We start from the raw sequence: 24,800 nt of genomic DNA, 5'->3' as shown, positions 1-24,800 counted from the left end.
GTGTTTTTTAGTTAATATGAAAAGTTTAAAAAAAAATAAGGGAATTTATTCTCTAATATCTATATGCAGTTGTAAATATAAATAACCAGCTATATGGTTAGGGAGAAAAACCACTACCGTGTTTCCCCGAAAATAAGCCCGGGTCTTATATTAATTTTGGCACCAAACGACACAGTAGGGCTTATTTTCGGGGTAGGTCTTATCTCCCTCCCTGCCTTTCAGGATACCCCCTGTGTGAACCTAGTTTAGTGTTTGTAAAATGCTAGAATCCACTTTCTGACTTTTTTATATAATGTCCAGTGTGTGTTTCTGTAATCTAATAGTATGAAATACCTTCAGTACAGCGCTGCTCAGCTAATCTCCCGCTTTGCTCTCCTTCACTTCTCATAGCTGTCAATAGGAGATTTCAGCCCCTCCCCTCAGAGCGGGTCACAGAAGCGCCGAGCATTATATTATAATTGTGTGAAATACCTTCGGTACAGCGGCGCTCAGCTGATCTCCCACTGCTCTTCCATCTCTTCGCCCCCGCTGACAGCTGGGGGTCACGGAAGCGCCAATCGGCGCTGTAATAAAGGTATTTCACACTATTATAATATAATGCTCGGTGCTTCTGTGACCCGCTCTGACTGCAGAGGGGAGGGGCTAAGATCCCCCCTGACAGCTATGATAAAAGGAGAAGAGCAGAGCGGGAAATCAGCTGAGCGCTGTGCAGCGATGTACCAAGTTATTTCACACTATTAGATTACAGAAACACACATTGGACATTTATATAAAATAGTTATGGAAAAAGAAAAACTGCGCTAAATATCAAAACCCTGATAGCTGCAACTTAAATGTGACAAACATATGTATAGCAAATAATATTTATTTAATAGATCTCATCATATATGGTCTATGTCACTTAGCGCAGCTTTTTCCTATTATATAAAATAGTAATAAAGTGGATTCTAGGATTTTACAAACACTAAACTAGGGCTTATCTTCGGGGTAGGGCTTATATTGCAGCCCTCCCCGAAAATAACAGTAGGTCTTATTTTCGGGGAAACACGGTAATCCACTCTGAGCATACCAGACAGAAGAGAGATACTATTAGAGGTTGAATCTGGTAAATATCATCCGACTCAGAGATCAAATTTTTTATTTAAAGAAAAAAAAATTGAATTAAGCCGATTTTCAGACAAAACTGTAATATATAATGTATGACAGACTCCCTTGTCATAGGCAGGGGGCTTGATAAAAGCTCCCTGCGCCTGCTGTCACTTATGCTGGCCATACAAAAATAATATCTTCCTTCAAAAAAAATTTCATTTAAAGAACGTTTGTTCGATTTTCTAATTGTTAGTGGGGTCAAATCGACGTTCGTTTTCGACCAGAGAGATAGGAAAATGTGAAGACGCAGAATAGAAAACTTTTTGGTCAAAGGAATTTTCAGACAGTATATGTGGTTTTTGTTCAGAAATTACATTCATTTTAAAACTGAATGTTAACAGCAAGTGAAATTTTCAACATTCTTTCAGTGAATGTACAAAGATTTTTCGTATGAATATTCTTGTCCGAAAATCTATACGTGTATGGCTAGCATAAGGCTCGGTTCACATCTATGCAGTTTGCTTTTGATCAGTTTCTGCAGAGCTTTTTGCTGTGTGTTTTGCGTTTTTGCACACGTGATTTTTGCCTGCGATTTACGTTTTGCATTTTTATGCTTTTTTTTTTTTGGCCAATTTGTCATTGGACAGACTAAAAAACGCAAATCACTGCAAAAACGCACTACATGCTTTTCTGCAGCTTCTCTATTGAAATGTATTGAACTAAAAAAGCAAAGAAAGCAGTTTTGCATTGAAAAAAGTCCTTGACCCTTTCCAAATATGCAGCGCCTGGAAAAAAGCAAAGACGTGAACGTGTCCCATAGGAAACCATGTTTTAACTAGTGCATTTCTACAAAAAGCACCAAAAAAGCATAAGTGTGAACCAGTCCTAAAATGTTTAGTAGCAGCAGCATGCTTTTTTTTTTTGTTTTTTTGTATCGCCTGTCTCAATAGGGTTAAAAAAAAACTAAAATGAGCCCTTTATAGTACAAAAAGAGCAGATGATATTAATTTTTACTGTGAAACAGTGAAAGTAATATATATTACTTATATCATATATATATAATAAATACACCCAGAAGCAGGCTATATGGGCAATTTAACTAGGAGACAGACATGAAGCTATATGAAGGGTGGAAGGGAGATATAAATATTTTATATTAAAGTAATACTAAAAGCTGAGACTTTTTTTCATGGATTTACTCATTTTAAATATAATACACAATACTGTAAAAGTTTTACTTTAAATGTCATTGCAATGTCTTCTATTACCTCCAGTCTACCAGCCTCCACCTTCTCTGGGTTCAGATGCTGATCTACCCTGCACACATTGATTTTTTTTTTTTTAACAAACATGATATATACACCTTCTCTGTACAATGGTATTACACAGAGCAGCCCTGATTCTCCTTTTCTGGGATCCCCCACCGACGCTTCTGGCTCCTCCTGCCTTCAGAGGGCCCAAATAGCAAGCTGCAAAGTATAGTATAGAGTGCTCCTATAGCAAGGTAAAAAAAAAAAACTTCTGCCTTTAGAACCACTCACTTTCTGCCCAGGACTACATGTTCCATGAGGCATTGCTCCTCACACATTCACAAGTTCTCAGGCACTTACTGACATATATGGATAGTGTACTGAGCTATATGTGTGCTGCACTGTGTCTTCTGACATGTATGGACAGTGTACTGAGCTGTATGTGTGCTGCACTGTATTTCCTGATATGTAAACAAATAATGTACTCTGTATGCAGGCCAACTAATCGGCTGACCAACTAATCGATTAGAAAAATAGTTTAACTATTTTCCTAATCATTTAGTTGTTTCAACCCTAAAAGAGACCCTTGACATCTGGACAGCAGGGTACCATAAGGTGTCACATGTACCTTGAGATGGACGGGCACCCTCTTCTCAGCCCCGGGGCTGGCATTAGGTCCCCGTCATGTTGGGTTGAGGAAGAAACTGTACTGTTTGGCACCTTATGGTGCCTAAAGATTTATTTTGCTGCAAGCTGTTACTTTGCTTTATCCTTGCCTAACGTACCAACCGCTTTAAAGCAAAGTTACGTAAGTATCAGGCATTCCATATTCTGTGCAAGTTCGCTCATAGTTATGTACAATTGTGTGTTAGCAGTTTCAAATATTACTTTCTCTTTCGTTCATTGAGGGACACCGCTCCTGATCTTCTTAACCATTGGGTTATACTGACCTCCACAGGAGCAGGACACTAGGCAGAAAAAGTCTGGCTATGCCTATGGGCAGTCCCAGGGGGTATACTCCCCCTCTATGCTATAGGTACTCCAGTTTCTCCATCGTCCATTGACAGACGCAGCCTCATCTTCATGAGCTGTGTGGGTTATGCTGCCACCTGCAGTAGTAGTCTAGGCAGTACATTCGTACAAAGTTTTTACATATACACGCCCACGGGGCTTTCCCTTCAGACATAACCCTCACAGACACAGCCCAGCACATCAGTTTGTTTCTGCCTAGAGAAGGAGTAGGACCTAGGTTTCCTGCTGGGACTCCAGTCTCAGTTGCTGTATTCTTTTCAGAATATTTTCTTTTATTTCTCTTTACTCACTTGTTTGCTATTGTTCAGGGAAGAATTTCCTGGTGACTTCCTCTGCGGGAAGATCTACTATCTCAAGGACCGATCTTCCATCCTGCTTTGCGGTCGCTGGCTTTAACGGCTTGGCTGTTGAAAGCAAGGTGTTGAAGGATAGAGGTCTCTCTGACTCTGTGATTCTGACTCTTTTGAAGGCCAGGAAGTCGACTTCCAGGCAGATCTATCATTGTACGTGGACATCGTACATTTCATGGTGTGAATCGCTGCATCTGCACCCTCGCTTGTTTTCTGTAGCTCGGCTTTTGGCCTTTTTACAAAAGAGGGTTGAGCAGCGCTTGGCGTTGGGTACTGTCATGGGCCAGGTGTCGGCCTTGGCTAAACTACTTCCAACATCCGTTGGCTACTAATAGCTTGATTACTTCTGTCAATGAACATCAGAGAAATAGATTTTAGGGTAAGATCTTACAAAAATTTTATTTTCTCTATCGTCCATTGAGCTCACCCAGGCAAAAAAAAACCCCTAAGAGAATAAGAAAAAAAAAACATTCTCTTATGAAACAGCAGCATGCAAAGCCTTACGGCCAAAAGAGGCATCCAAAGAAGCCAACAAATCCACCTTGTAAAATTTGGTAAAGGTGTGCACAGACGACCAAGTCACTGCCTTACAAACTTGTACAACCGAGGCCTGATGGCAAAAAGCCCAAGAAGCACTCTGCGCTGTAGTAGAATGAGCCTTCACAGGGAAAGGAGGAACTTGACCCTTGAGTGAATAAGCCTGAACAACCTAATCAATGACTACACAAAGAGTCCACCCTGCGCTAAGCAAAATAACTCACAAAAATAATTATATATACTGCCGCTGCTGCTCATCACCCAGTGTTCAAAATTGTATACAACTAAAACACAGCACTAAAGACAGTGCATCTCCTTAAACATATGTTACTAATTTTAAAAAATACAAATTGACAATCCGTATGTGTGACTTATTCACATGAATATTGTGAGGGATTAGCTCGGTGGCGGGTGTGGATGACCCCTTGGGGGGTGCGTTTTCCCAGAGAGGTAGCCGACAAGTGCTTGCAAACAAACAGGTTTATGGTTTATTCTAATGGTGTTTTCTTCACCAGGCTGTAATGCAGCAAAACATCCAAAATAAAATAAAACAGAAAATAAATCCTTGCCTCTGTGGGCGGCTACCTTCTCACAACTGGAACCTGCCTAAGTGTCTGTCTCCAACCTACCGTCGGGCAGACTTCCTTGTCCTCCAGCGGACACTCAATAGTCCTTTTATAATAGCTTCACAGGGCAACACAGTCCTTTGTTTCTTTCACATCAACAGTTCGTCTTCTCACCTTTGAGACGTATTCACCCTTGGTTACCGTCCCGGGCACACATCACTCCGGGGGGTCTTCTCCCAGGCCCACACATCCTGTCGGGAGGCACACGCTGACTGTCCTCCTGCTCCCAGCCCACATGGCTTCAGGACACAGCTTCTGGAGGCAGCAAACAATAGGAATTTCTCTGAACAAATTATAGAGCCTTAACTCCCTCATTCTGAACAGGTGAAGGCCTTTCAACTTCCTGCTGGCTAGCTCTGTAGCCAACACCCTAAATTAATTAATGGACTTTCTAAATCAGGTAGAAATGTATCTCCTTCCTGTGACTACATTCCCAGATTTAGCTGACTTCCTGTTACATACCCCCCCCTCTTGTTTCAACCCTAGGGTTGGGACACATATTTCCAGGCACGCATGTGTCAAGCACTGCTGACTCACTGATAAGCCTCCTATTATCCTCAAGCTTCCGGATGAAACTGTTTTGTCATCTTCATTGACGGATTTCTCATAAATGCCACACAGTTTGTCTCTCATCTCATATACACATTCTTCAACTGCATTTTTGGCATCATTTCGCTCCTTCTCGTTTCTGTCATCTTCATTGACAGCTTTCTCATAAATGTCAGACAGCTTGTCCCTCATAACCGTCTGTCCAATCCACCATGGAGGACCGTGATCCATAGGCAACTCAATTGGGCTAGTCTTAATGTCTTCAACATTCTTAAGACGCCTCTCTCTGCAATCCATAAATGTTTTCCACAAAACTTTGAGAACCTTTGCTTCACTAAGCTTTGTTCCAAGTAGGGACTCTTGACATCCCTCTGTGACTTGAGTTGCCTCTCCATACAGCTGTACACAATCATTGACTTTTTGTTGTAAAAGGGAATGATCTTCCTTCTTGAGCTTTGCTTGCTCTAAGATGCTGTGCAGAGGATTTTCCAATTGAGACAACAGGCTGTCACACATTTCTTCAAAGTGACCCCTGTTCCTTTTCCCAGAGATATCAATATCATTCAAACATTTCATATTCATAGGCAGATCTGAAGCATTTGCACTCATCAACTTCTTAAACTTTTCGCCCTCCTGAGCGAGTCGCAGTAAAGGCCTACTACTTGATTTGATATTCAGTTTATATTTCTTGCCAAACTCTTCACAGAAGTAGCCAACCAGAACATCATCAACTTTCCTTCCACCAACATAGGGGTCAAAGGCAACAACACAGTTGAACCCAGCGATCTGGGTGGTATCCATTATAGACCTCCTCTCTGCATCAGTGAAGAAGCATGGAACTGCAACACATTCTTTTACAGGTTTCTTCAATGCACTTTCTGCTGAACTATTTGACCGCTCAAGGTCACCTAGTTCTTTTTCTCTATCTGAATTCCACATGGAATGCATCTCAAGATCACGATCAAACTTCTGCCACCCGTCTTTCACAGGTTCCATTTTGGAAACACTCCCTGAAAGGCACTTATTCATTTGCTTCACGTTTTCACCAACAGCCTTAGTTTTCTCCACTAGGTTTTCAGCCTGAACTGAGAAATCACCACATTTCTTACTCAGCTCCTTTGTTTGCTGAAGCTCTAATGATACATTTTCCAATGCTTGAAGTTTTTGAAGGAACGGTTTATTCCAAAGGGGTGATTCAAGCCACGTGTCATCACATTTCTGAGGCTCACTCAGGACAGACCCCAAAACACTGATCCTTTTAAAAACTGCATCAGGCACACTATCCCCTCTTTGGGACAGATCCTCTGTTGCCTGGAATTCCTCTTCCAGTTCCTGCAACGGAATCTTCATCTCTTCTACTTGCTGTTCTAAGGCTCGTTTAGACTTTTCTAGCTCCTGAACGCTTTTCTCAACCTCATCCTTGTAGCTGACCACATGTTCCATCTCTGTACATAGCTGCTTGTTAACTCTTTCTAGTTCAGCCTTGGACTCTAGAGCTTCCTCCAAAGAGCGAGCCAAGAACAGGGCTTTGCTCTCGTTATCACGCGCCTCCGCTTCTGCGCGGTCGCGTTCTTCTGCATATTTTGCAGACACAGTCTTCTCTTCACCAAGCATCTGATCAAACTTCTTTTTCACATCTTCAACACACTGTAATGAAGCAACGCTTTCTTCCATGCGTTTTTTCATATCCGCTATCTGAGCTTGCAATGTTGCGACTTGCTCTGATAGGTTTTTCTTTGCTTCCGCCTCCTCTTTTAATTGTTCCAGGAAGCCATTTTTCTCATCTTCCATTTGTTTGAGCTTTGTGCTAAAACTCAGCCTTTGACACCTCTCTTCCTGTAAGAGTTCCTGCGTGTCTTGCAGCTGCGATTCCAAGATAGAAAAATCTTCCGCAATTTCTCTAGATTTGCTGTCTGCTTGAGAAAGCTGATTTGTAACATTGTCCAACTCAACCTGCAGTCGGTTTGCCTTCTCTGACAGCTTAGCACACAATCGGTCACCTTCTGACACCTTGACTTGCGATTCCAGAAGCTGTGCCTCTACTTTTTCCCTCTTATGTTCACAATCTTCTTTTCCCTGCATAAGAGCCTTCACCTCATTGGCTAGCATCTGGGAATAAGAATGTAATTCTGCCACACAGGCTTCTTTCTCCTTTAACTGCTGCTGGACATGTTGGGCTTCCCCTTTCCAACTTTCACAGTCCGCACGCCATTCATCTACCACATTGCTTAAAGTAGTGAGCTCATACACAGTACTCAGTAATTTAGCCTCTCTTTCACTTTTCTCTTTGTCGCTGAGAGACAATGTCGCTTCCAGAGCAACATTCTGTTCCTGCGACTCCTGCAGGTCTATTTTTGTAGCTCCCAAAGACTGAAGACTTTTTTCCAGCTGATTACGCAACTCCAACATATCAGCCATACTTTGCTTCTGCAAAGTCTGAATTTCAATTTCCTTTTCCATGAGGATGGTATCTTTCTCCTTTATAGTGTCTTGACATTTTTGCAACTCGACCAAAAGAAGAGCAGTGGATTCTTCCCACTGTAACACATGAGACTTGAGTAGTTCATTCATTTCCTGCAAGTTTCTATGCTCCATTTTAAGCAATTCCAAGGCTTGTTCCTTTTCTTCCATTTTCCGTTGCAAGGCATCCAACTCAGCCCTGCACACATACTCGGTTTCCTCCAAACCGATGGCCTCCATTGGCTGCTGGCGTCTCTGTTTCCAGCCTGCCATGCTCTCTTGATGAGCCTTTTGTTGAGCTGCAAAGCTCTGCTGTTGAGCTGCATTTGATATAATCAGATGTTTCAACATCTCCTCCATTTTGAGTTTACTTTTCATCTGAGCACACTGCGTCTCCATAGCAGTTTCATCAGTGTTGCTAGGGACAACAACCTTCCTCTTTAGTAGACTCTCTTTAGGCATGGATGGGGCTGGTTCAGACGGCAACATCCCCTCCATCCATAGAATCCGGTCTCTCATTTCATCTATCTTTGCATTTTTCAGGCGTTTGGACCGCCCCATCTTCAATAACTCCACAAACAAATTTTTCACAGTCCAGCAAACAATTTTCAGACCACTGTCTCTTCAACACATGTAGTTTTTCTCTCTCTTGCAGGATCTCTTTTCCTGCACACACAGTTTGTGCAGTCACTTGCACCAGACACAACAAAGTTCATCAAATAATTTTGAGACCGCTGTCTCTTTAAAACACTTTTTTTTTTTTTTTTTTTTTTTGTCAGGATCTTCTCTCCTGCACACATAGATTGTGCAATCTCATGCACCAGACAAAGTTCATCAAACATATGCACTCCATTGCAGGGATCTCTGCTTATGCCTGCATCCTCCACCATATGTGAGGGATTAGCTCGGTGGCGGGTGTGGATGACCCCTTGGGGGGTGCGTTTTCCCAGAGAGGTAGCCGACAAGTGCTTGCAAACAAACAGGTTTATGGTTTATTCTAATGGTGTTTTCTTCACCAGGCTGTAATGCAGCAAAACATCCAAAATAAAATAAAACAGAAAATAAATCCTTGCCTCTGTGGGCGGCTACCTTCTCACAACTGGAACCTGCCTAAGTGTCTGTCTCCAACCTACCGTCGGGCAGACTTCCTTGTCCTCCAGCGGACACTCAATAGTCCTTTTATAATAGCTTCACAGGGCAACACAGTCCTTTGTTTCTTTCACATCAACAGTTCGTCTTCTCACCTTTGAGACGTATTCACCCTTGGTTACCGTCCCGGGCACACATCACTCCGGGGGGTCTTCTCCCAGGCCCACACATCCTGTCGGGAGGCACACGCTGACTGTCCTCCTGCTCCCAGCCCACATGGCTTCAGGACACAGCTTCTGGAGGCAGCAAACAATAGGAATTTCTCTGAACAAATTATAGAGCCTTAACTCCCTCATTCTGAACAGGTGAAGGCCTTTCAACTTCCTGCTGGCTAGCTCTGTAGCCAACACCCTAAATTAATTAATGGACTTTCTAAATCAGGTAGAAATGTATCTCCTTCCTGTGACTACATTCCCAGATTTAGCTGACTTCCTGTTACAATATTTATATATAGTCCCAGTGACAAAAAAATGTATATAAAAAAAATGCCAAGCCGTTAAAGCTAGCGACCGCAAAGCAGGATGGAAGATCGGTCCTTGAGATAGTAGATCTTCCCGCAGAGGAAGTCACCAGGAAATTCTTCCCTGAACACTAGCTAGCAAGTGAGAAAAGAGACATAAAAGAAAACATTCTTCAAAGAATACAGCAACTGAGACTGGAGTCCCAGCAGGAAACCTAGGTCCTACTCCTTCTCTAGACAGAAGGAAACCTAGGTCCTACTCCTTCTCTAGACAGAAGGAAACCTAGGTCCTACTCCTTCTCTAGGCAGAAACAAACTGATGTGCTGGGCTGTGTCTGTGAGGGTTATGTCTGGAGGGACAGCCCCGTGGTCGTGTATATGTAAAAACTTTGTACTAACATACTGTCTAGACTACTCCTGCAGGTGGCAGCATAACCCACACAGCTCATGAAGATGAGGCTGCGTCTGTCAATGGACATCAGAGAAATAGATTTTACAGTAAGATCTTACAAAAATCTAGGTAAGACTAGTAAGGACCTAGTTCCTTGCTAGAATCTCTGGTCCTGGCAATTTTTTCTTTTTAGATAGAATTTTTTTTTCTCCTGGATTTGTACCTGTGAGATCTACAATCAGCTGCCGGACTGGGCGATAGGCTGGATATTCTAGATCCAGTGGTCACCCCAGTCTGGCCAGCGAGCACATGCAGACCTCAGCTCTGGGCTAGGTCGGCCGCGACACAGCCCCACCAGACGGGGGCTGGCCTGCAAGTTAAAGGCCTCGCAATGTAGCATACGACCGGGTCTCAGGCCGAGTTGCAGCATTTCTCCTGACCGATAGCCCCCCCCCATTTCGATGGAGAGAAGGTTCTGTCTGGAGCGTTGCCCACCTGGTTCCTGATATGGTAAATAACTGTCCCCCCTCTCCCCCTGGAGGGTTTTGGGGTGAATGCGAGCCCCTCCATGGTACAGTCGGACCCCTGAGTTCCCCTCCTTCCTGTTAGGCACCCCCCTCATCGGTCTGGCAGTCCCTGTGGGCCATCTCGTCCCCCATCCTCCCTCTATTCTTCACTGATGCTGTGGGGTGGCCTGGTCCACCTCCTAGGGTGGGGGCAGGGTGCTATACTAGAGATGGGGGTGCACCGCCGGCGACCGGGCGATCAGCTGTGGTAGGGGGCTGTATCTGGTGGGAGCTCCTGCCAGGGCCCTTCCCTTCCTGCCTGTGCTATTTTCTGAGGCCTAGGGATCCATCTTGGGTCCCTGGGAGCCTCGTGGTGCCGCCATTTTCTTGTAGCCTTTGTGCTTAATGCACGGCGGCCATGTTTGTGTAGTGCGGTGGCCATTTTTCGGTGGTTTGCCATTGAAAATAACAGCGGCCATGACAGTGGAGCCCTCTGGGCGGCGATTCAGCAGTAGGAGCCCCTCCTCATCCCCTGGTGCTGACTTCTGGATCTTTTCATTTCCTGATCGCTGTTTATGCAGTGCAGATTCTCCTGGTAGCTGCGGTGCCTGGTTTTTGCGGGGTGCTGGGTGTAAGGGGGTGAGTCTGGTGGGGTCCTCTCCCTCTCTACTGAGGATCGATTGGTGCTCTGTGGATGGCAACCAGGTGGGCTGCCAGAGTGGTGGGGGGTTGTCCTTTAGCAGTGTTTTACACTTTTTTTTGTTGGGTCCCCCTGGTGACTCATGGAGTCTTTTGGAGAACATCTCCCCACCTGATACCCTCTCTGAGAGTTCGGGGCCCTCTGGGTCCTATCTATCCATCGATGATAGGAAATCAGACTCCCTATTTGTGCTTACGGATGGGCCTCGGAAAGGGTTTTCCGCTTCCTCTGCGACCATTTCCAGATAGATCAGACAGATATTGATTCAGGCCTGTAACTTCAATGGTCAGGTTCCTCCTTTCCCTGTCAAGGCGCACTCTGCTCGGGTGCTCAGTGCCTCCTGGGCCTTCCGTTATCAGGCGTGAGTGACGCAGGTTTGCAAGGCGGCCTCTCGGTCGTCAGTGCACACTTTCACAAAGTTCTATAAAGTGGATGCTTCCTTTGGCCGCAAGGTTTTGTAGGCTGCTGTTTAGAGGACCTGGTCCTCTTTGAGGGTGTGTTGTTTCTTTTCAGGTGGGCTCCAGTTTTTTTGGTTAAGCTTCTGTTTACCTGGTTGGCTATAGTTTTTACTGTTCCCACCCCTCATTTTTAACATTGCTTTGAGACGTCCCAATGGATAAGATCAGGAGTCCTTCAATGAACGAAAGAGAAAATGTGATTTTTGACTTACCGTAAAACCCATTTCTCTGATGTTCATTGACAGACACAGCACCCACCCCTCTGTGGAGTTGTATTTCTTCTGACACTTTTTGTAACATAACGGAGTACCTGAGTAGCAGAAAGAGGGAGTATACCCCCTGGGACTGCCCATAGGCCAGTCAGGCTTTCTTTTTTCTGCCTCGTGTCCTACTCCTGTAGGGGACAGTATAACCCAATCATTAAGAAGATCAAGAGCGGTGTCTGTCAATGAACATCAGAGAAATCGGTTTTACGGTAAGTTAAAAATCTAATTTATTCCTAACATTTTTACAGTATGCATAGAGGGTCTTTGAATTACATTTTTTTTTCACAGTAGCATCTACAGTGGGGAAAATAATTATTTGATCCCCTGCAGATTTTGTAAGTTTGCCCACTTACAAAGAAATGAAGGGTCTCTATGGTTACCAGGTTTGCTCACATCTCAGGAGGGATTTTGGTCCACTCTTCTTTACAAATATTCTCTAAATCCTTAAGGTTTCTTGGCTGTCGCTTGGCAACTCAAACTTTCAGCTCCCTCCGTAAGTTTTCTGTAGGATTAAGGTCTAAAGACTGGCTAGGCCACTTCATGACCTTAATTTGCTTTTTCATGAGCCACTCCTTTGTTGCCTTGGCTGTATGTTTTGGGTCATTGTCATGCTGGAAGACCCATCTTCAGTGTTCTGGCTGAGGGAAGAAGGTTTTCATCCAAGATTTTACAATATATGGCCCTGTCCATTGGGCCCTCAATATGGCAAAGTCGGCCTGTATCTTTTAGCAGAGAAACAGCACCACATTATAATGTTTCCACCTCCATGCTTGGCTGTAGGGATGGTGTTTTTATGGTCATAGTTGGCATTTTTCTTCCTCAGAACACGGCGAGTCAAGTTAATGTTCTTTCTCCCAATCCTTCTCTGAATCATTTAGATGTTAATTAGCAAACTTCAGACAGGCCTTTACATGTGCCTTCTTGGGGAGGGGGACCTTGCAGGATTTCAGTCCATGGCGGCGTGTTGTGTTACCAATGGTTTGTTTGGTGACTATGGTTCCAACTAACTGCCTTGGGATCATTTACAAGCTCCTCCTTTGTAGTTCTGGGCAGATCCCTAATTTTTCTCATGATCACCCTTACCCCATGTGGTGAAATCTTGCATGGAGCTCCAGACCAAGGGCGATTTATGTTTTTTTTTGTATTTCTTCCATTTGTGAATAATCGCTCCAACAGTTGTCTACTTCTCACCAAGCTTCTTGCTGATGCTCTTGTGGCCTATTCCAGCCTTGTGCAGGTCTACAATCTTGTCCCTGATGTCGTTTGACAGCTTATTAGTCTAGGTTGGTAAGGTTTGAATGGAAGAAAGCAATTCTGTGGACAGGTGTCTTTTATACTCATAACGAGTTGTCGTTCGGTGCACCTTCCTAAATTGACCGGACTAATATTTATACCACGTGAACACATACTGTAGCCAGTCTGTGAGAACCAGAATTATTGTTGGTTGGTTGGGGATCAAATACTTATTTTACTCACTGAACTGCAAACCTAATGTATAATATTTTGTATCATGTGTTTTTTTTCTGGATTTTTGGTTAATATTCTGTCTCTATCATTTAAAATAGACCTATGATAAAAAAAATTATAGACCCTTCATTTCTTTGTAAGTGGGTAAACTTACAAAATCAGCAGGGGATCAAATAATTTCCCCACTGTATGTCTGAGGAAAAAAAAAACTGTTACCCAGGATAAACTGATCTATGTTTCTTGAGCGTAGTCAATTAAAAATTTAAGAAGTTAAACAGTTTATATAGGCAATGCAATCCCTTTACATTCTTGCATACATGAAGTTAGGATTGACCTTTAAATATGCAGTTTAGACCCAACAGGTACTAGTCCTAGATCTCTAGCATCAACTAGGGTTCCAATGAATAGAGCTGCATGCACACTAGGTGTTTATTGGCCCTGTGCATGAGATTCAATCATTTTTCTGGGGTGGAAGGCACAGATGCATTGTCCAACCTCCTTGCTGGCAGCCTGTAAAACTCTTGAGACTTGGACAGGGCTGGACGGTGTACCGAGTGGTACTAATGTTTAGGGCAGTATGCACCCAGGGACAAATGCCTCGGAATGCAGACTTTTGGCCTACGCTGGGTTTTAGGAGTAATGAGTCACAGAAAAAAAATGTTCAGTGTTCCACAAGCTTCATTTATTAAAACTATCTGGTCACCCCTAGCAACCTCTGGAGGAATTCTAGTGTTCCACAGAAATCTGCGTGAGAAAAGCTGTTAGAGATTCTCTATTATACAGCTTAAAAGAGAAGTATGAAAAAAAAAAAAATCCTATTCCCCTAGATGGCTGTAGAGCACCGATCCCAGCTGCAGCTGTCCCCCGCCGCCTCTAAGACCGAGAACTGAGTGATTAAACACCGCTGATGCCTCAACTCTCTGCCTGAAGAGAGCCGGTGACTGTCAGCCACCGGCTCTCTGTTCTGCTCCTCCAGTGCTCACTGAAGCGCTGGGATGTGGAGGGGGAAAGAGTGGCTGGCCCAGGCTCCCAGTGACTCGCTGAGAGACGGAGCTGGCTGCTGGTCCATGCATCTGGGTGAATCCCAGCTTTAAACTCGGGATCTTTCCTGAGCCTGGACCAGTTGAGTGACATCAGCCAACAGCAGGCTGTAGCCCAATTCTGGCTGTAAACGGGTCTCGGATCCATAGGGGAAGTACAGCCAAAATAGCTTTGGCTGTACTTCTCCTTTGAAGGAGCCTCTAGATGATTTTATTCTCATTCCCTTCACTACAGGTGAAAAAGAAAGAAAGAGAAAATTGCTTGATTTCCAAATTAAAACAGTAAGTGTTGATGTGGGAGTGCTACTGTGTTGGCAGGGGGGGCGTTACTGGCTGGCAGAACACCATGAGTACTGCTAGCAGCTATAGCTGCCAGCAGTAGTCACATGTAAAAAAAAACCTGGTAGATGGATCAACTTGGGTTCAATCAGCCTGCCCGTAGATGATTGACTCTTGGCAAGTCCCTACTGAACCGACCGAATTTCAACCCATGTATGGGCGCCTTTATTCTTGTCTTCTAACAGGATCCCATTTGTTTCCAGAATATTGGCTGCCTGCCCATTTATTTATGTTTTAGGACTTTGCTCCTTTCAAGATTCTTCAAAAGTGTTATCAGTAGAACTGTTTAAACATTTTGCCTGTTTTCCCCAAATATAGAGCCAGATTTCTGTCCTGCAGAACCGGATAGAGCAACTGGAGCAGCTCTTGGAGGAGAACCATGAAATCATCAGCCACATTAAGGATTCCGTTCTAGAGTTAACAGCAAATGCAGATGGACAACCAATCCTGATCCCGTATCACACGCCTAATGGGAGTTGGGTCATTCCACCAGACCCTCGGCCCAGTTTCTACTCTATATCACCCCAGGACTGTCAGTTTGCTGTAACAAGTAAAGGCAAGAAAACCGATTTACAGGTAAAAAAAAAAATATATACTTTTTCAAAAGTTGGGAAATCCTATATTGAACTGTAAATTATTCTTTTTAATGAGAAAAATATGCATACTTTGGAAATAACTAGTTCCCCTAATTTTTAAGCTCTAGAGGGCAGGCCCTACCACTTATATCATTGGCTGTTGATCCTCATATCGTTATAATTTCATTGTAGTTCAATGGAATAGGGCTGATGCTGTATAGGTAAAGATGATCACAAATTATAAAAACTCCACCAGTTTCTCTGTAGATTGGATTGTACAAAAGGTGAAGTAGAATTTTATCTCTAGTTGCTTGCAGAATACATATAATGTTGGTCAAGTATAGCTCCAGCTCCATACTTGTATTCTGCTATCAATTCTTGTTAGTTGCTTTCCCTGTGACAGCTGGTTAATAGTGCAGTAAAGGAAATCTTTAAACCCCACATTAGTGTTTTTTTTTTTTCTTTTTTTAATATTGCTGTCTGTATCACTAAGGCACAAAGTGAGGGAAAATCACCAAAGTAAGGTGTGCATTTTGTTTTTACAGCATTATGCGTGACATGCTTTATTTTTACATGCAGTGACATACTTTGTCAAAGTTCCAACTGCAGTGTCTCTTGGCATTATGGATTATCCATATTGTCTTGTGGCGCATACAAAAGGATTATATATAAAGCTTTTTTATGTGCTCTTTTTGCAGCATCCTCTTTATTCCTAGCTCAGCCTCTCCATATTAAATTAAGAAAAAAAGAAGGCGAATAGGAAACATGGAGATCTTTATTTTACATAAATATACAACAAAAATATGGTTTATTATGGCTGATCAAGCCGAGCCTTCTATTCCATATAAAATAGTAAGGCTTCAGCAGCATAATACAATCTTGTTAACCAAAGCTTATGTTTGGTTACCATGATCTATTACATCCGCTGCACTGTGTACTATGCAATTAATAAAGCACAATACTTTTTTATTATGCCAGCAAAGCTGCACTGGGAACTGTTACAAAGATACTGCTTATTAGTGGGACATCATTGCTTTCAATATCTCTGGAGTTCTGAATGGCACTACTGCAGTAATTTGGGTCATGCTCAGATTCTGTGTGGGCCGCTTCCCCTGTGCACACCGACTCCCTGTGGTGAGTGTACAGAGGGTAAGCTGCTTGGCACATATTCCGGAAGATAGCAGTTATCACTGTTGTAGTGCTACTTATTACAGTTATTTTCTGCTTCCCTAGAGACCCATCAAGTATGAGATACACATACTGTACTTACATTGTACCAAGGTATGTATGCAACAAAAATCACACCTGGGAGTTCAACTTTTATTCTGTTATTAAAATCATTCAAAACAGTGGCCATTCATCACTAGCTGACCCTCCAGGCTTATGTGGAGGAATGCATATGTTCAAGTCCCAGCATAATTTGCAAATGTGAATCTGCATTGTATTTTTTAAGCTATATATATATATATATATATATATATATATATATATATATATAATATAGTGTAAATCAATGTATGCAATGTTTTTCAGATGCTGGATATTTACACACAGTTGCCTTTTGATAATGTGGATGGAGGGGTTTGGAAACAAGGATTTGACATCACATATGATCCTAATGAATGGGAGACCGAACCTCTTCAAGTGTTTGTAGTTCCACACTCGCACAATGATCCTGGTAAGAAAAACACACAACCTTTTTGTATCCTATTGTACATACACATCCTTCATAAACACATGTTGTTCTGCATATTTTAATCATTATTATCATTAAAGTACAAAAACACTACTATGTGCTTGAAGCAGGAGAGTATGCAGCATCAGCACTGCAGAGGCAAGTGGAAAACCAGGTTTCCAGAGAAATATAAGCTAACACAGTGGCTTAAAGGTAGCACTGTGGATCCCCCATCCGACATTTCCTAGCACAGATATGGTGTGCCATCTGACATTGTCTCAGCATAGACATGTTGTGCCATCTGACATTGTCCCAGCATAGACAGGGTGTGCCATCTGACATTGTCTCAGCATAGACATGGTGTGCCATCTGACATTGTCCCAGCATAGACATGGTGTGCCATCTGACATTGTTCCAGCATAGACATGGTGTGCCATCTGACATTGTCTCAGCATAGACATGGTGTGCCATCTGACATTGTCCTAGCATAGACACGGGGGTTGATTTGCTAAAACTGGAGAGTGCATCTGGTGCAGCTGTGCATGGTAGCCAATCAGCTTCTAACTTCAGCTTGTTCAACTAAGGTTTAAAAAATAAAAACCTGAAAGCTGATTGGTTTCTATACAGAGCTGAACAAAATTTTGCACTCTCCAATTTTAGTTAAACCCCATTGTGTCATCTGCTATTGTCCTTGCGTAGCGTAGACACGAGGTGCCATCTGCGGTTGTCCTAGCGTAGACACGGGGTGCCACCTGCCGTTGTCCTAGCATAGACACGGGGTGCCACCTGCCGTTGTCCTAGCGTAGACACGGGGTGCCACCTGCCGTTGTCCTAGCGTAGACACGGGGTGCCACCTGCCGCATCCCTAGCGTAGACATGGGGGGCCACCTGCTGTTGTCCTAGTATAGACACAGGGTGCCACCTGCCCTTGTCCTAGCGTAGACACCGGGTGCCACCTGCCGTTGTCCTAGCGTAGACATGGGGTGCCACCTGCCGTTGTCCTAGCGTAGACACGGGGTGCCACCTGCCGTTGTCCTAGCATAGACACGGGGTGCCACCTGCCGCATCCCTAGCGTAGACATGGGGGGCCACCTGCTGTTGTCCTAGCGTAGATACGGGGGGCCACCTGCCATTGTCCTAGCATAGACACGGGGGAGCCACCTGCCGTTGTCCTAGCGTAGACACGGGGTGCCACCTGCCATTGTCCTAGCGTAGACACGGGGTGCCGCCTGCCGTTGTCCTAGCGTAGACACGGGGTGCCACCTGCCACATCCCTAGCGTAGACATGGGGGACCACCTGCTGTTGTCCTAGCGTAGATACGGAGGGCCACCTGCCGTTGTCCTAGCGTAGACACGGGGGGGCCACCTGCCATCGTCCTAGCGTAGACATGGGGTACCATCGGACGATGTCCTAGAGTTGACATGGGGTACGAAATATAGAATGTATATTGAAGGATAACTAAGTAAAATAATTACATCAGGAGCTTTTTAAACTATTTGTTTGTACGTCTGCGTTATATGATTCGGTTTGTCTCAAAATTGTTCCTGTCATTCCCTGATTGGGATCTTGGTAATCATATTTTTCCTAGTGTCCTTCCAAATTACCAAGTCTGGCAGTCTTAAAGTCTGCAGCTGTCATTGTACTTCTCAGGATTCCATCATAGAGCTCTCGCAGGGGCTCAGGCTGCTACTTGGCTAAGAAAATCAGTATTTCAATTGATATGTTTTACTTGCTTTATGAAAAACAGTCATTGGCAGTTTGTAGTAGCCTGTTTGTATGGGTTTTTTGATAGATCAAGATATAAAGGTAAACAGTGAAATAACAGCTGCTATAATCTGACTTTTAAAACCAAACTGCAAGAGAAGGATAAGATGTGTATTGCAGCTTTATACGTATGACACATTAGTAGCCGGTGAATCTTATGTCCTGTGTGTGTCCATTCTTTATCCCAGCATGTTAAAGTTCAGAAAAAAAAACCTTTCTGCTAAAACGCAGTCGATTTTTTCCTATTTTCCTATATGTACAATAGGATAAAGTCGATGGAATGAGGGTGAACATCACATTTTTTAGGCAGATTAGGTCCTTGACTGTGAAAATAGCTGGTCACCTACAGTATTTCAAGGTACATGTAATGTGCCAGTCATATCACATGTACCTTGATATAGGTGATGTGCGACATAACTAATATAATGTGCACTGACACTAATGCCATTGACTGCCCAAAGTCAAAAGAGGATGGTTGGATGTCCTGGCATGATCTGACTGCCTTCATATACTTGAATAGTCTCGGACTAGATTTCATGTTTAGGCCTATGGAGAAGGGAGGGGTAACTTGTTTTGTAGATGTCTCCCCGAACCCTGATTTATTCAAACTAAAAAATAACTATAGTAATTACATAAGCATATCCAACTTGTCTAATCACAATTCCTTTCAAGCCATTTCACAGGGCAGTGACTTCTTGTGCCTTACTGACACTAGATTATCACCCAATCAGGCCATTTTCAATGACTGCCTTCTATTGTGTGTAGGCTTCTTTAATATGTGATGGTTTAACCAGTATTTTTCATACAGGAAAAGAAAACATTGACACTCTATCATAATTACACATTATATCAGCTCATTTATTTAAAAGCATGCAGTTTTTACTGACAAGTTAGAATGCTTAAAAGCAAGTTTTTTTTTTTTGTTTTTTTAGAATTCTCTATTTAAGTCAGACAGGTCATATCTATATAGAAAAGCAGTTACATACAGAGAAAACCATAGCAGGTGGTGCAATAAAGGAATTAAATGGAAATGCAGAGGATAACAGTCTGTGCGTAGCAGCATGTGTCCTTGATATATGTTGCCTATGTTCATGGAAAGAATGGCACGCAGAACAGAACTCGAGAGGTCTGCAAAAAAAAAATAAGTATAACTGGTACATAACCTAGATATTTGTGATTGTAAATAGAAATCATCTGTAATTTAACCAAGAAGTAGCTTGGAATATTATGGAGAATAGAAGCAGAAGGAAGGAGAGAGCCGATGGGGGGTGTGGGGGGGGGGGGTCAGGGGAAAGGGCTCGACAGAGGAAAAAAAAAAAAGGTTGGAGATATGGTTAGTAGTCCCAGGGCAGTGCCCCCTGCCCTGGCCCAAAAGTGTGGCCAACAAAAGGCAAGGCGTGGCCCTTAGGGGAGGTGCCATCAGTGTCACTATTGTGATGGGAGCATTAAAATATGATCATGATAGTGTGAACATCTGGATCCTCCAACCGGGCTTTGTAGGGGGGGAGAGAAGGTAAATTCTGTCCAGGGGAACCAGGTGTTTGAGAAACTTCTCCAAAAGCATTTTTTCCTCTTTACACAAGAAACTTAAAGGGTCCAGCTTTTTTGATCCAAGCCCACCACCAATTGGCTGTTTCCAGACCTGCAAAAAATCCAGATCTAACTCTGTTGTAGCACATTGAGCTGCATGGCAATTTTGGTGAGGTGGTGTTTTTGGTTCAGAATTGCCTCTTGGAAAATGCCTCGAGAGTGTGGAAGCTGCTTTGGACTTGCTTTTTCACTTCTGTGAACAAGTGATCAGCAAATGCTCCAAGTGCAGAGACCCAATCAGCCCACATCAGAAGATCTGTCACGGGGGTTTTCACATGCCAAAAAAGTGTAACACTCCTTTAAAGTAAACTTGTCTTTCGATAAATGGGGGCTAACATTGCTGGCCATCTTGTGAAAATGCCAACCGCCTAGCTGTTATGCTGAATCATGGCTTCATTACATCCAGAGCCATCAAGCTGTAAAAGGTAAATAGGTCAAAAGTCCTTATCTGATTTCTTGTTGCAGGTCAGGGTCTCAAATTGAAGTACTTTGGTCAGCATGACAGCAAACAATGGAGGCCTACATGTTTTTGTCTGACATGTTTCTTTTTTTTGAAAAACATTGGGATAGAAAAAGGCGGGGCTTTGCGGGCCAGTGGGAGTAGAAGGATCAGAACCAAAACCAATTGTAAAATCAAAATTACATTTTATTATTATAGCAAGTAAAAAACAAGCATGGATTACCATGCATGCATGATAGCAACAACATAACATACAAAATTGTTAAAATCAAATTCTAACATCACTGTTTGTATAGAAACATATCCCACAAGGGATTAGAGCGAAAAACAAAGCCTGTGTAGGTGGATGATGGGTCTCAAGCTGAATTCGGTCACGGTAGGTCCCCAGCAAGCCGACGCGTTTCGCTTAAGGCTTCCTCAGGGCCTGAGAGACCATAACAGACCGATGTTTCCTTTTTAAGCAGTGACTTGTGTTAAGCGACAGGGCTGTAGCGATGCATAGGCTGTTCGGAAGATAATACCTCCGTATTCACCATACATAATCTATATAGGCATCAAAGAGAAATCTCTTGCATAAAATCCGATATATTAGGTCCCAGCTGTGTCATCAAGGTCAAAGCTGCTAAATATGGCAGGCGGTGAGCATTTGACCATACAGAGGGCTTGGATAGCCCAGGACTGTGGGTCCATATAATTGGAATAGATGTGCGTATAGGCCCTATTTACCTGCCTGAAGTACCCTTCAGTCTGAGGAGAGGTCAACTCTGCTGTCATTTAGGACAAGTTTGGGGATATACCTCCTACAAACTACACAGAAAAAGGTCCCTTGAGCCTGGCTTAAGTTTTTGCAATATAAACACTAGATTGATTGGATCTGGGGGTGAACGCACATATGGATGAACAAACCAGGAAGAGGATACCTACTTGCTGAGGGGTGACTATACCCCAAGATGCTCAAGTGGAGCCATATTTAGCAGCTTTGACCTTGATGACACAGCTGGGACCTAATATATCGGATTTTATGCAAGAGATTTCTCTTTGATGCCTATATAGATTATGTATGGTGAATACGGAGGTATTATCTTCCGAACAGCCTATGCATCGCTACAGCCCTGTCGCTTAACACAAGTCACTGCTTAAAAAGGAAACATCGGTCTGTTATGGTCTCTCAGGCCCTGAGGAAGCCTTAAGCGAAACGCGTCGGCTTGCTGGGGACCTACCGTGACCGAATTCAGCTTGAGACCCATCATCCACCTACACAGGCTTTGTTTTTCGCTCTAATCCCTTGTGGGATATGTTTCTATACAAACAGTGATGTTAGAATTTGATTTTAACAATTTTGTATGTTATGTCGCCCCCAAAGTAGTAAGGAGTCGTGTCGCCTCAGTGTGAACCGACTCTTAGACAGGACAATTTGGTTGGTTAGCAGGCTGGTCAGTAAGTTGAGCTTGGGATTTCTTTGATTTTGTTTTGCAATTTTATGATTCATAGGGATCATTGAAATCTCTAGCTAATTGTTAAAAAATTTTTGGGAGCAGATCTCTCCAAAAGAAGGAAATTTCTACCTAAGATTGTTGTCACCAGAACAAGTTTTCCAACTCCGAAGATCCTCCCTCTACTTTATTCTTGTTCTGCTGATGGCTCTTTTGTCTTTTCTTTTTCACCTTTATTCCGATGGCAATGTTCAAATGGAGAGAATGAAGATTCCCAATAGGAACACAGTTGGCAAGGACCTGACAGACATGCTAACTCCCTTCTTTATCCAACACAAAAATGTTGGCTTTATATGCACTTTACCTAGTGAAATTCTATATCCACAGCCATCCGATTATTCTCTTATTCCGCTGCTAGAATGTATACTGCGGAGGCCTTGTTGCTGTATATTGTTTGTATGTGATAAATCCTTATCGGATGTTTAGTAAGCACTGCTAAACAAATGCCAACAACAAACTGTTCCCTACATACGTATTTTTAGTCCATTTATAGAAGTGAATTTCAGCTCATTTATGAACAAGTCCACAAAAAGTGGTTCTTCGTGTTTGAACATATAACAGTCAGGTTGTATTAGGCTGCAGAGAAAACATTCTGAAATACATTTGTTAGTACAAAGGGTTATAAGGTTTCAGACAGCTAGACAGCATACAATTACCTAGTAACAAACAAAAGACAGTCATTCTCATGTCTAACTTCACACCAGCTAACAAAAGGATGTTATTTTCACTTAAAAAAAAAAATATCTGACTGCTAGGAGAAATGGTGTGAGTTGAAACACTTGAAGTTTAACACTTTGATGCTGGTTTTATTGTCCAGCGAAAAGGTTTTAGCGCAGATCGGTGGTTGGACCACACAGTAAAAGTGATTATAGTGTATTTTATTGCATTAAAAACATATTGAGAAACATTAAAATAAAATAAAGTGTAAGTTCATCATTTTAGTAAAAATTAAACCTGTACAGCCCCAGTCCCCACTGTACTTGCCTTCATAGGTGATGAGCTGTCAGTGCCCATGCAGTTGGAGTCGCAGTTTAGGGATTTGAAATCCTGGCTCTTCTCCACCTTCTTTCTGTAGGGGTTCCAGGACAGATCAGAGCATTTCTCATTGGTCAGGGCATCAAATGGCCACTTTGACCATTTGGAATCGCTCTGATTTGTTGTAGAATCCCAGCAGAAGGAAGGGGAAGAAGAGCAGGGATTATGAATCCCCAGACCGCTACACTGCCTGCTTGAGTACTGACAGCTCATCATCCACAGAAGTAAGTACAGAGGGGGGGGGGGGGGTATTCAATGTTTCCTTTTTTTCTGAAAAGGTGAACTAACCCCTTAATGCCACAAATCTTCTAGTCTCTCTAAAGCGAACATATTACAGTAAAGTTATGATCAGGAACACATGATAATGCAGACACAATGGGGATGATTTACTCAAAGCAAATAGGCTGTGCACTTTGCAAGGATTTTTTCTTTAGTTTAATGAATAAGACTCTGCTGACTTGCATCCAATCATGTGCAAGCAAAAAATACAGATTTTTTATTTTAATTTCAGGTGTTGGGATATTCTTTGCAAGGTGGCTTTTTACCACATTCACATAGCTGAGGAAAAATCTCCTTGTAAAGTGAGCAGCACATTTGCCTTTAGTAAACCAACCCTAGTATGTTATGTGTCTCTTCTTGAGATAGCAGGAAGTAGTATGTGTAATGTGTAGGGAGGTTAGATGAACCCAACCCTTTTCACCGCTCACAGGCCAGCCTGCATTCTCCTCGATTCTCTGCAATAATCTGGGTGTCAAGTCCCTGGAGCCTACTCCTGCTTCATTGTAGTCCACCATCCAAATAATGGCCCATACACAGAAGATGTTCAACTCCAGCACATCGCTTACTGCTACCCAAAGAATTTCCCCAACATGTTTCCCTATGATTAGGCTCTGCTGTGGATGAAACATGTTGAGGGCATGGCTTTGGGTGGGAGTGAGCAGTGTGCTGTCATTGCAGTAAACCTTGGCTGGAGTTAAGACTCTTCGGTGTGTGGCCAATCATTTAGACTGTGTAAGGAAGTGTTATAAATTGTTTACTTTTTTCCTTATTGAAGGTTTCAGTTTGTGATTGGAAAATTACAGTTAAATTGATTGTGAAGCTATGTGAGTTTATGATCATTTAATTTGATACCAGTAATATGATTTGCGTCACAGGTTGGATAAAGACATTTGATAAATATTACTATGACCAGACTCAGCATATCCTGAACAATATGGTGGTCAAACTGCAAGAGGATCCACGTCGAAGATTCATCTGGTCAGAGATTTCCTTCTTTTCAAAGTGGTGGGATAACATCAATTCCCAGAAGAGGGCAGCAGTGCGAAGGTAGCTTTAAGGGTTCCTGCCATAAATGTAGCCTTTGGTCCATATGTAGCCTGGACAAGTGTGTGTAGACTCTGCTTCTGGCCTTGTGTCATAGGGAGCCAAAGTATCTGTATTTTGTCCTCCCAATTCATGGTAATGCTGTTAGCAGTACTGAATTTAAAGTGGATGTAAACCCTCACATTTACCCAGTGAAGTGAACAGCCTCAGATGAT

General features: G+C 43.0%; 1 protein-coding gene across 2 annotated transcripts in view; it reads left to right on the top strand.

The window, feature by feature from the left end:
• Window positions 1–24,800, top strand: part of MAN2A2 (mannosidase alpha class 2A member 2) — a 250,977-nt gene that overhangs the window by 119,012 nt on the left and 107,165 nt on the right. For both annotated transcript variants that reach the window (XM_082253219.1, XM_082253220.1), the window contains exons 3-5: window positions 14,988–15,245; window positions 16,778–16,922; window positions 24,417–24,588. In XM_082253219.1, the coding sequence (XP_082109345.1) occupies window positions 14,988–15,245; window positions 16,778–16,922; window positions 24,417–24,588 (575 nt within the window). The remainder of the gene's footprint in view (window positions 1–14,987; window positions 15,246–16,777; window positions 16,923–24,416; window positions 24,589–24,800) is intronic.

Source organism: Pelophylax lessonae (genome assembly GCF_965119305.1).
Source record: "Pelophylax lessonae genome assembly, chromosome: 4".
NCBI classification, from domain to species: domain Eukaryota; kingdom Metazoa; phylum Chordata; class Amphibia; order Anura; family Ranidae; genus Pelophylax; species Pelophylax lessonae.
The sequence above is the reverse complement of the archived record's forward strand: the minus strand, read 5'-3'. Positions and strand labels throughout refer to the sequence as shown.